The sequence below is a fragment of the Apis mellifera genome, linkage group LG5 (assembly GCF_003254395.2).
Source record: "Apis mellifera strain DH4 linkage group LG5, Amel_HAv3.1, whole genome shotgun sequence".
Classification (NCBI taxonomy): domain Eukaryota; kingdom Metazoa; phylum Arthropoda; class Insecta; order Hymenoptera; family Apidae; genus Apis; species Apis mellifera.
Genome location: NC_037642.1, coordinates 47286 through 63121, shown reverse-complemented (window position 1 = coordinate 63121; position 15836 = coordinate 47286). Strand labels below are relative to the sequence as shown.

Genomic DNA, 15836 nt, shown 5'->3' with positions numbered 1-15836 from the left:
ATAATCATAAAAAAATTAATCTTTCAAGATTTTACATATATATATATATATATTATGTATATATATATATTATGTATACATATCTAAATATTGATATATATATATACATAAATCGATATTTTAGATATGACATTCTATTCCATTTGAAATTTTATTTCATTTTTAATTTTAATCCTTCTTAAATATATTATCGATTATAAGAACATAAATATATATTCAAAATAATATTTGAAACTAACTTATGAATTATGAACTATTTAAGTAAAGTATCGAACACTGTTCACTAAATATTAAGTGGGATAATAAAATGGAATAGTAAAAAATTTAAAATAAATTATAAAATTTGAATTATAAAAATTATTTTCAAAAATTATTTTTAAAAACAAAAAATTTCATACCAAAAAATCACAAAGAGTTGAAAATAATGAAAATTTAAATTTTCATTTTATTTAATTATTTTTCGTTTTATTTAAATTACCATACTTATTATTGTAGACAATTTCACAGTTTTTTGATTTCAATGGAAATAATTAATATTGTGTGAGTATTGAAACAGTCAATTTCTCGTTCGTCCATCAAAATAATCGCATACTAAAAGTCATATGCTTACAATTTGAGTCTTTAATTTATAAGTAACAAACAAACAAGCAATAATATTCGCTTGTCGTTGATCAAGAGGATAATAATATGATTATGTTAAGAAATTTAATTCTTTCCTTACATTTTCTTAAAAGTATAAATATATTTCCATAATTTAGTCTATATGAAATATGACAGTAACAAAAAAAAAAAAAAAAAGAAAAAAAAATTAAATTGAATAATCGAATGAAAAATCAATATTTATGTATTTATACATAATACATTCTGAATTTTTGTTTTAATATTTATTCTATAAATGTTCAAATAAAAATATTATAACGTTTTTGTGTTTTTAAATAGTAATGTGTTTTTTTTTAAATATTATACAATGTTTAAATATTATTTTTAAATATTAATTTCTTTCTTTAGAAAATGTTTTAGAAAATGTTAGAAAGTATCTACAATGATATGCAAAAGTTTTAGATGTTTAAACTATTCACTAAATATAACTATTTTTCTATAAATAAGGAAAATATTGTGATATGTGATATTTCAATTTTGATGTTATCTTTTAATACATCTATATATTTATGTATCATGATCGTTTAATAGTGTTGAATAAATTTTTAATGAATATAAAATTTTTTTTATTCCATATTTTCAATATTTTAAAATTGGATTATATATCCTTTTTTTTTTTTATTTATTTGAAATAATTTCATATGTATTCTTTAAAATTTATGTACAAAGATTTATTTTAATATTATTCTGTTTATTTTAATGACAAAGAAATTACAACAGAAAAAATCTTCAAGATAAAAATTAAAGATATATTTATATTTTTAATAATAAATATAAAAATATTTTTTATTTATTAAAATATAGTTTAGAAAATAATTAATAATATATTATTTAAAATTATTTAGAAAGATTATTAATGATGATCTAAAACTTTTGTATAAGATTCTACAATGTAGTTGAACGTTATATATAAAAATAAACGAAAGAAGCATCTTAATAATTTACATTGAATTTCCCATAAATCATTGAATCTTAAATTAGTTTTACAGAAACAAAGATAAAAACTCGAATTATTTTTGTTAAATTAAAAAATGTAATATTTTAAACCATGAAATCTTGATGAATTGCAAAAATACAAATATTTCTGTTTTACATTAAATTTTTTTATAAAATTAAATTCTTTCCGTTCTAAAATTATTTTGATAAATACGAAAAAATTTATTTGCATATAATTATATTTTTTACTTCATAAGAAAAAAATTTTGAATTTCTTTTAAAATTTATTAAAAAAAAGGTTTTAGAATAAAATATTTTAAATGATTCCCATTAGCGTGTAATTAAATTTTATTTTATTAAAAATAGTAGGATATCAAATTTTATTATTAGAGAATTTTATTTATATAGAATAAGAATTATATAGAATGTGTATCTTCAAATATACACATGTAATTCTTCAATTAGTCAAAACTTAAAAGTTATTTAAATATTTATAATATATGTACTATATGTGCTTGTACATATGTACTTATACATGTATATATTTATAATAATATTCCTAAACTTTAAATTAATTAGTTAATTATTATTTTAAGTTAGTTTGTGATTTAAAATATATCATAAAAAAAAAAATATTTGAAGAATATTTAATAAGATAAAAAAATATCGTAATTATAACTTTTTCAAAAATGAAACAAATACAGGAAATAATAATGTAAATATTTATTTATATTATATTATATATATTATATATATTATATATGGTACATATTATTAATAGTAATATATTTACTACTACATACATTTTATAGTAGTAATATTGTTATAATATTGTTATAATATTTAATATAATATATAAAATATATAAATATTTTCATTAAAGTTTGTGATTATTCAGAGTTCTTTCAAGTCAAATATTTTAAGAATAATAATTAACTTAATAATCGAAGATTACTTTTCTTAATGTCAAAAAACATAGAAAGTTTATTGAGATAATATTACAAATAAAATTATTACAGATAAAATTACTAAATTAATTATTTCAAAGGAAATTTCTTTGCAATCAAAAAGTAGTTAAAGTTCAATATTAGATATTTTATCTAAAGAATTTGATTCAAAAATAATATTTAAACTAATAAAACTAATGAAAAAATGCTAAAAATGCTTCTTTCGATTTCTATTTAAATTTCTATTAAGATTCTATATTTAAATTTAACTTTCATATTAAATAATATAAATGATTGTTGAATACAAATGATTGTTTTTATATTTTATATAATTTTTATTTTATATTCTCATGAAAGATATCTTCTCTAGATGATACCTGTCGATCTGATGAATTTACTTGTGCAAACAAGCATTGCATTCAGAAAACGTGGGTATGTGACAGTGATGATGATTGTGGGGATGGCAGCGATGAAAAAGATTGCAAACCAGTTACCTGTAGTCCATCGGAATTCGCCTGTTCAGATAATTATTGTATAACATCTCAATGGAGATGTGATGGTGACTTTGATTGTCCTGATAGACGTGACGAAATTGGATGTAAGGTAAATTCTAGATGAAATATTTTATTTTAACATAGTTATTATAACAAACTTTTCTCATACTATGATGTGCATTAGATTTTTGCTTTGATTAAAAGTTTTTTTTAAATAATAATATATTTTATTTATTTTAAATTTTATTTGAATTGATTAAATTTTATTAATTAATATCCAAATAAAAAAACAATTTTAAATATAAATAATACTGAAAATTTTAAAATAGATAAAAAAATTGTCTTATAATCATTCTTTTTTAAATATTTTCTTAATAATTATTGAATAAAATATTAAATAAATAAATAAAATTCTAATATTAAAATATTATTTATAATATTAATATTATTAGTAATATGATATTATAAAACTAAATTTATGATATACAATATTGTCTTAATTTAAACATAGATTCTTTTATGTATAGTTATATATAGTTTCAAAAATAATTCTTAAAAATATAATAAGATTTTTTAAACATAAAATTTTTTCTTTTTTTAAAAAAATTTATAAAAATTATTTATATAATTTATTATATGTAATTTGTAATATGTAATAATTTATTATATTAAAAGTTTATTATTATATTTATTATTATTATATATATCTATTAAAAGTTTATATTAATTTTACTTTTTGGATTATTTAGATTATTTTTTAAAAACATGAAATATGAAAAATATTTTATTTAAATCTGAACATTATTAGATATAATTTATTTATAATTTATTTATAAAATTTTTAATTAATTTAAAATAAATAATCTGATAATTAATGTAATTTAATTAATAAAAAAGTTCTAAAATTAATAAAATTAATAAAATGCTATATGCATCATATGAAACAGTTAAAATTAATCTCATATAAAAATAAAATTAAATTAATATTTAATTAATAATATTTTAAATATAATAATTTATTCAATGATTCTAAGTTTATATATTAATATATTTCATTTCATTTCTTCCATCATATTTATATAGATATATAAAATATTAATATATATCTATATATATTTATTATATATTTATTATATATATTATTATATATAATAAATATATATAATAAATATATATTTATTATTATTTATATATAATTTCGTGAGTTATACTTTGGATTTATTAGGAAATAAATTATAGAATGATTTGATTACTAATAAAAAACATATAATAAAAAAAAATATATTTAATAAAGGAAATAAAAATAATTTGTTATATAGATTATGTAGATCATGTCGATGTCTTTATTTTTTTACACTAACGTTGTAAGCTTATTTTATTTACATGATATGTCGCATTGCAGAACGTAATGATCCAAAAAGAAGGAAAACAAGATATAAAACAAGATCGAAATAACAATCGTGTTTTGTGACACCAAATTTATAAATCTCATCCTTACACATATAACTTTCTCTTTATGAATATCTTAAAATTCATATCTTAAAATCAATACATTTAATACATTAATACCAATATCGTAAAATTATACATTTATGTCGGATAAATCATATTTATATCTCTTTAATACTATTCTAAGATACTAAACTCTGAAATTTTTGCTTCCATAATGTTTTTATAAATAGATGGGCTAATCAATTATAATATATCTATTTTTTTATTCTATACTTTTTCGCAACTAAAAATAAATAATTGCATTATCATAATAATAATAAATTTTGAAAATTAATTATGCAAGAATTCATACAAATCATATTACTTCTTATATCAGCAATCTTATTGAAGTTAACATTGTAGGATAGATATTGCAATCGAAAAACAGTCTATATGATTAAATTTACTTAATATTTTTTTCGCATAAATTTTTTGAAACATTTTTTTTATTTCTTTATTTCTTTCTATTTGCATTCTAACAAAATAGAGTCTTAGAATATTTTATTTTGAATATTGAAATTTAAAAATAAATCATTCATTTTTAAACGATTATCACACAGATTATATCATTATTAAAATATAATACTACATAATTAAAATTTCTGAAATCAAATAATACACATAGACGTCAATTTTAGATTGTAATAAACTGTACTCACATATAAATTCATTGATTTTTCTATTGTCCATGTTTTGATGCTTGTTTTAATCTATATTCTTTTTCTTAATAAATAAATACGATCATTTCGAAATCAGTTAGTTGTTTCATATAAATAATTTCTTTTAAATTACAGAAATGCAGTTCTCATATCGAATTATCATTTCTATTTCTTCATTCATTATAGTATTGATGAATAATATTAATCTAATAGTGTTATATATGATTGGAGAAAATCAAAATTTTTAAAATCACTAATGAATATCATTCTTTTGTGCATAACAGCGAATCTAATCTTGTATTTACAAATTGTTTCATCTATTTTATTTTTTTTTTGAAAATCTGATTTATAATTAACATTGCTTAGTCATGGAATTAAAATTTATGTTTTATTTTCTTCAAAAGATTCAAGTTCTTTATTGATTGGTTCTATCCATTTATCTATTTAACATTAGAATCTTCTGCTTCTAATGTTTCTTACTGTTTGTGATTCACAAGCGTGTTTCGACTATTTCAGAATGAGCTTCTGCCGAACTTACCGAACATCTTCTATGAAGCAGATAAGAATTTCTAATCGACTGTCAACAATTTTTTGTTTTCTTTAATATTCGATATTTCTTCAATATTCGATTTATTTTTATCAATCTCATTATACGTCTATTCATTTATTTTATTTATCTTGTTATCAATCTTATTAAACTTAATTATTTCTGTAAGTTCATTTAGATTTTTCATTGAAAAAACATCTCTACGAATATAACATTTCTTCGTAACAAAATTAAATAACCGATATTGTTTCCTTTACTCACTTATCATCAAATATTTTTTTGAATGTATCACTTGCTTCTTTAATCTTTTGAGTATAATAATCATTATACATGAATATAATAATCATTTCTGAAAATTCGTAAAGATGCTATAGATGGTTTATCGCTATTTTTCATACGGCATTGATTTTTCTAATATTTTTGCAAATGTTCGATTTTTAACATAAACAGTTCTAGTTGTTGCATAGTTTTAATCCATAAATACAGATTACTTTTTTTATTTACATAATATAAGTAGTTTATAGATTAAGAATTTAACAATTAATCTATTCTGTTTCTTGATAAATTTGTTTTGGTGCACACAATATTGTTGTCTCAATGTTTTTTAAAAGTAAATAATTTTTGATTTTATTACAAAATTTTTTTCTTCAATCAATTTTGAATCTTTTTATAATATATCTATCCACTTATATATTATAGCATAAAATTATTTCAAATAATTAAGAATTCTGTTGTAATAAATTAACATAGCATAATCATTCTTCAATAATAAAAAATAATACGATCCAATAGTTGGCCTATATAGATCGGCATGAAATACTTTTTCTGCATTTTGACATTGACAGATTGTCCTTTTAGAAAAGATATTGAGTGTTGCTTAGCATATAAACAAAATCCTTCACAAAAGATATCATCTTTTATCATACCATCGATCTTTAAATTTTGTACATTCGAATTTATTATATGTAACATTTTAAAATTTATATTTAATTTTTTAATTTTTTATGTCACTGTTCTGGTGTAATTTATCAATACATTTGCTTTTTCTACAAATGCCGTTTATTGTTTATATAATTTATTATAATTTATATGGTCTGTTATTAAGTTTATCTTCTTTGACAATTAATTGTTTTTATAAAAATATACATTTTGTTCATTATCTTCAAAAATAACTCTCACTTTTCCAGAAGTACATCCAATCGATAATAAATTCTTTAATTGCGATACATATAATATTCCACTCCATTGTATAATTTCATACATGTTCAATATTTATTATTTCAATTTATTGCCTTTATTTTTAACATATAACGTATTATCCATGTGACATTGCCCACATGAATATTATTATATAATAATATTATTATAAAATAGAATATGTATTTTCTATATAAATTTTTATATTTTTGAATTTTTTCCTGAAAGACATGTATTTTATAGCATCTGAATTGGTAAACTAAGTTCATCATTCTTCATCTTTCATTTGAGAAACATGTTCTATGTTAAACAATTTAGCAGAATCAGAATATTTAATATTTTTTTCTTTTTCATTCTTTTGAGTTACCAAGGATTGTCCTTTTCCACATATTTTTTTTAAATTCATAATCATAAGCTCAATATCTAGGTTTTCTATAAAAATAACATGTTATTTTTTATTTCTATTTATATCAGAATCATGAGAATCACGAAATATAATTCTTTTAATGCCCTCTCGCATAGGCTTTTTCTGTTCCTTCACAGAATTGTCTCGTATCTTTAATAGTATTTCTTCGTTTATTAATATATTATAATATATTATAATCTATTAATTACTCAATATTCTATTCTGTAATCTTGTAATACAGCATATCATAGTTGTGCAAACATTATTATATTTTTTTGTTAATAGAATTTTTGTAATGACAACAAGATCTTTTTGTTCCAGATTTATATTTTTAAGTCGTTGTGTCTAAACTATAAACTATTTTTGAAATGTAGTTTGCGAATTCATTTTTGCATTTATAAATTGATCCAAAAATACTTGTATTGATTGATCACTTTTCTCAGTATATATATATATTTTGCTCATTTATACCATAGTAAAATAATTCAATAAATGTCTTACTTAATTTAATTCAAGATCCTTCATCAGAAAAGCTTAAGCTTTAGTACTTTTTTGAATCCATGATGCAGCATCCGGTTCAGTTTCAAATCTGGGAATTGAATCATTGATATACATTTTTAATTTATTTGTCATCATGTAAATTTACATTTACATTTGCGTTCCCACAATTGATAATTTTGTCCACTAAAACAATGAATATAGTAATATAGTTTTGTTTTACACTGAATCAAAAAATTTCATAGCAGTAAACTTTTTATTATTTTTTCAAGTATTTTTTCAAATATCAAATTCACAATATAATAAAACATAAACAATGGACCATAATTTATTAGAAAATAGATTGTAGAATGATTTGATTAATAATAAAGAATATACAGTAAAAAAGAATATATTTAACAAAATAAATAAGACTACATACAGATATGTATTGGTACCAATACATATTTTATCTTTGTTCTATTATACTGAGTTCATTATATTGCGTCGCATAGCGGTTCAAAAAAAAAAAAGACAATTCAAAATCGAAACAGTAATCGCGCCCAATACCAAATTAACACGCAAATATACAAAATACGAATCGCATCATATAAACTTATACATATAAACACAAAATTCATTCTAGAAATTAAAAGAAATATAAAAATTAATATACAAAAAAATATTGGTAAATACGTATTTATTAAGTTATAATTAATTAATTTGTATTAGGTAAAGCAAAATGGAAATAGAAAATGATCATTCTGTGTCCGCTATATTTTGTTTTCACATCGCTTTATCTAATGAATTTATAAAATTGTAATGTAATAAAATTTTAAACAATATTTTTGTAATCAATTTTATGTTTGATGGAATCGACTATTCAAAGTATGTCTTACGAATATATTAATATTCTATATATATTTGTATATTGTAACTAGTAAAATTTTATTTATTTATTTTTAATTCCTGAATTATAAAAAAAAACTTGATATAAAAAAAATTTTTAATTTTAAATCTTTTTATTTGTATTTTTTTATCATTACCAAAAAATATAAAATATTGTATTTACTAATAAATGTATTTTTGTTTAAATATATATACATAAATAAATACATTCTATAAATTTAATATTGAACAAATTATAATGCTATGTGAATTTTTTGTAATAAAAGAAAAATTTTTTTCTATTTTGTAATTTGAAGCTCCATTTTTTGGATAATTGTTCAAACTTTTAACTTTTTTTTCTTAATATATATATTTTTTTCATTCGAATCATAAAATAATATAAATAGAAATATCTAAAAATTAATGTAAGATCTTAATATTTAAATTAAACAAGATTTGAAAATTTTAATAATTCAATAATTCAATATAAATAATCTAATCTTTATTGATATTAGTGTATTTCTAAAATTATATCTATTTTTATATCAATTAATTTTTATAATTAAATTTTCTATATTCATTAATTATTAATCAAATAATAATAAATTAATAGTCAAATAATAATAAATGAATAATAAATGAAAAAAAAATAAATGAAAAGAAAAATAAAGACACAGAATTTATTATTGGTTACTTTTTAATATAAAAATTTCAATAATTTGCATGGAATGATTTCATCTTTGATATTTTTTTATTTATTTATTTTTTTTTATTTAATATTTGTATTTATAAAATTATATTCATTTTTTTTAATCAATTAATTTTTTAACAGTTGAGTTTCTTTTTATTTCAACTATTGTTTAAATATTTCGAAATTGAAAAAAGATCATTGTAATCTTATTTATGAAAACAATATTCTTTTTTGCATTTATTAATTCTTATAGTTGTTTTTCTAGTTTTTATAGTTTTCTATATCGATTTTTTATATCAGAAAATTTATAAATAATAATAAAGAATAAAATAATAATAATAATAAAAATATAATAATAAAACTGAAAAAAAAAGCAATTCATAAAATGTAAAAAATTACATAAAATAAAAAATTTACTTTCTTTTTAGTATGCAATGTTTAGTATGAAATCTTTTTAGTATGCAAATGGAGAACGCCATGTTCATTGCAATAAAAAAGGAGAGTTTGATTGTGGCGATGATTTCTCGTGCATACACGAAAGCTGGGTATGCGACAGGGAAAAGGATTGCCCCAATGGAGCTGATGAATTGCCTAAAGTATGCCACAATTTTACATGTAGACCAGATCAATTTCAATGTCAGCATATTCGTAATTGTATATCAGGTAATTTAAAAGAGAATTTAATTAAAATTTTGTTCTGTAATTTTATATAATTCTATAGATATAAAATATGTAAATTCGGAGTATGTAAATGTTAAATGATATGTCAAATATGTATATATATATACATATGTATGTTTATATATAATAATATATATAATATATATATAATATATATATATAATGTATATATATATATAATATGTATATATATAATAAATTAAAAATAAATAAATAAATAAATAAATAAAAATTTTATTTATGGATCATTATAATTTACAGATTAATAAAAGAGTAAAATAAAAAGTTTTTATATTCTTATTATATATTAAATATCTATTTGTCGTTTATGTTTTCAGAATTTATTTATTATATTATTATTTTATTATATATTATTTTTATTATATATTTTATATTATTATATAAAATATTTCCACATTGTTTATATATTTTAAAATTGTAAATATTTTTCGTAAAATCAAACTATTTTACACTCTTTTTACAAATCAAATATTAAATCCAATAATCTTATTTTATAGTGTTCTCTATATTCCATTTAATATTTATTATCCTTTTCTCTAGAAATATCATCATTTTATTTATATTGCAAAATCTGAAAATTTCTATTAGAAAATATATTAACTATTTTCCATTTATTTAATTTTTTAAAATGTTTTATTACTTTTTTTGTTTGAAATTTTTTTAATTGCTATATAGATAAAATTTCTTTTATTAATACTTCTTCTTTTATTAATATTTTCAGGAAGTATTAAAATAATAGATTCTATTTTCTGATTTGTTGAATTATATTCATTGAGATACTGGATATTGAATTAATCTGATTTAATAACGTATCTATTATCTCTATTATAAAAATTTTTATATTAAGTTCAGATTCCATAACTTTTGTTATAATTGTTCAATTAAATTATTGTTCTAATTCTCATTATTTTCATCATTATTCTTTTTTTTTATTTAAGAAAACATAACTTAGAATGACGCATTTAAATTAAATTAGATAAATATTTTATGTTGAATCATGTAAAAAACTGAAAAAAATCATCTAAAAACGAAGACTGACAATTTATTTGTTTTTTTCAATAATTGCACAATTTATCATACAAATATAAACATATTTCATCATACAAATATAAATATAATTTCTGAATATTATATTATTTATTTATTTATTTGTTTTTACAATGTATCCTAAAAAAATTATTACTTTTTAGTAAAATGTTAATAAATTATAATTTAAAATATATATAAAAAGTTTTGAGAATATAATAATAATAATAATACTCTATATAATATATAATATATAACAATTTTTGTATTACATGTAAAATAATTTTAATATAATATAAAATATGTAATATAAATTAATTTTGTATTACATATTATTTTTAATTTTTTAATTAAATTAATTTTTAAACAAAATCAATAGTTAATTATATAGTTAATTATTATTTTATAATTTATTAATATTTTAATTGAAAATCAAAATAAATCGATTATGTTTTATAAATCGTCTTTCATCTAAAGACTATCTTATTTTATGTGCATTTAATTTTAAAAATATAATTATAAAATAATTATATATTTCAAATATATACTATATATAACTATAAAATTTTATTTCAAATATAGTTAAATATTAAATGTAATTATATATAGAGTATCTTGCGGATGATGATATAATCGTGGAAAGAATGATTTTATATGAAAAAATAAATTGAATAAATTTTTTTCAAGATATATTATATAATTGATAAATGATCTAATTTTCTAAAAAACAATCTAATTAAAGAAAAAAATTATCAAAATATCAATTTATAATATCTGCATTAAAAAATTAAATTTTATTAAATATTGAATTATTTATTTATAATATATTAAAAAATATTTCATATAAAATTATATAAAATTTAAATATTAATATCAAATATTAATTATTTAAATTTAAACATTTTTCAGGTCATTTATATTGCAATGGTAAAATAGAATGTGCAGATGGTAGCGATGAAAAAAATTGCACAACCAAAACTATTGGTTGCGATCCATCGACACAATTCGAATGTAGCGAAGGATCATGTATTTCTCTTTCCAGTGTATGTAATAAGAATCGCGATTGTATCGGTTGGGAAGACGAAAACGAGAAGCTTTGTGGTGTAAATGAATGTTTAAAAAACAATGGCGGATGTTCGCAAATTTGCATCGACTTGCCTATTGGTTTTCGATGCGATTGCAGTGTAGGATATAGATTAATTGATAATCGAACTTGTGATGGTAAAATATTTTTAAAAATTCTTATTATTACTAAAATTATATCCATCATAAATCATTTTTATTAATTATTAATTTGTTTGTACACTATTATTTATTTATTTATTAAAATTATTTATTAAAAAATATATTTATATGACTATAAAAATTAATGATTAATATAATGAATGATTAATAAATATTTTCCATTTTTAAGTAAAATTAATAAATATTTCTATAATAATAAAATTTTAATAAAATAATAGAAATATTACGTATATAAATATTTTTTTCATATATATATATATATATAAAATATAAAATATTTTTTATTTTAGACATAGATGAATGTTTAGAACCAGGTACTTGTTCTCAATTCTGTTTGAACGAAAAAGGCAGTTTTAAGTGTAGTTGTGCCGCGGGTTATCTTAAGGATCCTAGCAATCATACACGTTGTAAGGCAGCAGAAGGTCATGCTAGTCTTCTTTTTACTAGAAGACATGATATAAGAAAAGTAGCATTGGATCGTCTGGAGATGACAAGTATAGTGAAAGATACGAAAATGGCAGCAGCCTTGGATTTCGTTTTTCGTACGGGTATGATTTTCTGGAGCGATAGTAGTGAAAAAAAAATCTATAAGTAAGTAATCCTAATGAATATTTTCAGAGTTTTATAATTTTTTCTATTTTTGTTTTATACATATTTTTTATTATATTTTGATATCTAGAGCTCCAATAGATGAAGGAAATGAACGTACAGTTGTAATTGATGATGGTTTGACAACATCAGATGGATTAGCTGTTGATTGGATATATAGTCATATCTATTGGACTGATTCTAAAAAAAACACTATAGAATTAGCTAATTTCGAAGGCAATATGAGAAAAACTTTGATTCAAGATCACATACAAGAACCAAGAGCAATAGCTTTGAATCCATTGGAGGGTTGGATGTTTTGGACTGATTGGAGCGACGAAGCTCGTATCGAAAAAGCAGGCATGGATGGATCTCATCGAACGGTAGATATATAATAAAATTGAAATTGGAAAGAATGAATTTATTATTAAGATGATTTTCTTAAAAAGCAAAATTTCTTTTTAACAATTTCAATCAGAATTATAATCTGAAGAATTAATATATTAAATGATTAATAAGTATTTTTATTTTATCAAAAATACATTTTTAACTTTACATGTTTGTTCCAATAAAATAATTTTTTAAAATTAAAATTATTAAAATAATATGATTAATATTATAAATAAAGAATATTAATAAATAAAGAAATTGTGAATAAGTTATTAAGATAAGATGATTAGTATTAATGAATAAAAAGTATTAATAGATGAAAAAATTTATAGATAATTTTCATTCAGAAAAATTCATTTTTTCTTCAATTTTGATATAATTAATTACAATTTTAGAAATTAATTTTAGAAATTATACAATTTAGAAATTATTAAAATTTTAGAATTATTGATTTAAGAATAAAATTATTGATTTAAAAATAAAATTACAAAATACTTATTTACAGGTGATAGTTAATAATGATGTACAGTGGCCTAATGGGTTGACTCTGGACTTAATTGGCAAAAAAATATATTGGGTAGATGCGAAATTGTATATAATTGGATCGTGTAATTATGATGGTACAGGTATACGAACAATTCTGTATTCTCCGGAAGTATTGAGACATCCCTTTAGTATTACAACATTTGAGGATTATGTTTATTGGACTGACTGGGACAAGGAAGCAATATTTAAAGCAAATAAATTCACTGGTCAATCAGTTGAAGCTGTTATGTCGCTTCGAGCTCTTAAATATCCAATGGTCGTTCATGTATATCATCCATATAGACAACCAGATGGAATGAATCAATGTCAGGCAGTAAATGGCCATTGTAGTCATTTATGCTTACCAGCACCAAGAATTAATTCTAAATCACCTCTTCTTAGTTGTGCTTGTCCGGATGGTTTAAAATTATTATCTGATGGTTTAATGTGCGTGGAAAAAGGTAAAATGGCTTATGATGTTGATTATTTTTAAATAAATTATATGCATTAATTTAATATGTATCTATTGATTGAAATCAATTAAAAAAAAATCAAAATTAGAATACTGCATGCTATAAAAGAATTCAATGCTTTAAAAATAAATATATAATATTAATAGAAAGCATGTTTAAAATTTTTTTGTTATTGAATTGCATTTTGAACATTCTTTTTTTAATTTTTAAATCATACAATTATTATATTTATATTTTATGTTTCTTGTGTTATTATTTATTATAATTATTTTGCATCGATGTTGCATGAATATGGAATATCCAGTAAGTACAACTATAGTACCTACAACACAAGAAATTAATAAACCATTCAAGAGACTTGAACTTTTCAACATTACAACTACAACTATTCGTAAGTATATTTGCACGAATTTTCTTTTACATACGGTTTTATTATATTTGATCTAAAAGTTTTGATTTTGATTTAATGTTAATAATCATATATAATGATAATATAATTCATTTATTATGCGAGATATATATAAATTTTTTAAATTAAATTTTCTAAAGTTCTTAAAAATAATTTTATATATATGTAATAAAAATTTTTATAATTATAATTTTTTTAAAATTACTTATGTATACTATTACGTATATTTTCGTTTCTCTTATTTCATCAAATAATTTATTTTAGATTCGATACATTCAATAGATGGAGACGAGGAAAATGGTTTGACATCTGAATCAACAGATCCTGGTTTAGTTGCTGGCATAGTGATAGGTGTGACATCCTTAGGATTATTACTTCTCGCATTAGTAGCAGTATTATGTTATAGGCACTATCTTCATCGTAATGTAACGAGTATGAATTTTGATAATCCTGTGTATAGAAAAACTACAGAAGATCAATTTAGTCTTGAAAAAAATAGATTTCCACTCCCTACTGCTACAGTTGGAGAAGAGGTAATTACTGTGTATAATGTATTATTTCGTTAAAAAATCATATATATCATTTATAATTTTATTTAATAATTTATCAAACTTTAATAAATTTATATTTTGCATAATTTTTTTATTTAATTTTAATAGGCTCAAGAACCTTTAACGAGTCCTGGAACTAATGATTACGTTTAAGAATGAATTTGTCAATGAAATGGGCTAAGCAGGCTATTGAAATAATTGAATATTGCTATTGAATATATTGACCAAATAACATAAAATGATATATTAAAAAAATAAGAAACACATGTCGAGCAAACCTGTTCAATAATATGCCTGTATTTGCCCATCTGCCTGCCAACTCAGCTGTGATTATGTTTATTTTTTGTATTGTCTCTATTTCTTTATAAATTTAATCTTGTGCATCTTGTCATTCAATTATCATTATATGTATGTGCAACATATAAATTTGCTCCAAGACATAAAGGGAGAAATGCTTGATATTGATTATTATAATTGTTATCAAATAAGCATTTAAGCATCAGTTTTTGAATAATTAGATAAAATACGATAAAA

The 15836-nt window shown here is 19.4% G+C and overlaps 1 protein-coding gene across 9 annotated transcripts in view; it reads left to right on the top strand.

Annotated features, from left to right (window-relative positions):
• The window catches only part of LOC412401 (lipophorin receptor), an 82388-nt gene extending 66552 nt beyond the window's left edge, over positions 1 to 15836 (top strand). For 8 of the 9 annotated variants that reach the window (XM_026440675.1, XM_026440678.1, XM_026440681.1 and 5 more), the window contains 9 exons: positions 2914 to 3146; positions 9852 to 10056; positions 12031 to 12342; positions 12657 to 12957; positions 13046 to 13337; positions 13850 to 14330; positions 14647 to 14733; positions 15016 to 15284; positions 15411 to 15836. In XM_026440675.1, coding sequence (XP_026296460.1) covers positions 2914 to 3146; positions 9852 to 10056; positions 12031 to 12342; positions 12657 to 12957; positions 13046 to 13337; positions 13850 to 14330; positions 14647 to 14733; positions 15016 to 15284; positions 15411 to 15455 — 2225 coding nt within the window. In that variant the 3' untranslated portion in view covers positions 15456 to 15836. The remainder of the gene's footprint in view (positions 1 to 2913; positions 3147 to 9851; positions 10057 to 12030; positions 12343 to 12656; positions 12958 to 13045; positions 13338 to 13849; positions 14331 to 14646; positions 14734 to 15015; positions 15285 to 15410) is intronic. The other variant, XM_026440676.1, reaches the window with a different exon arrangement.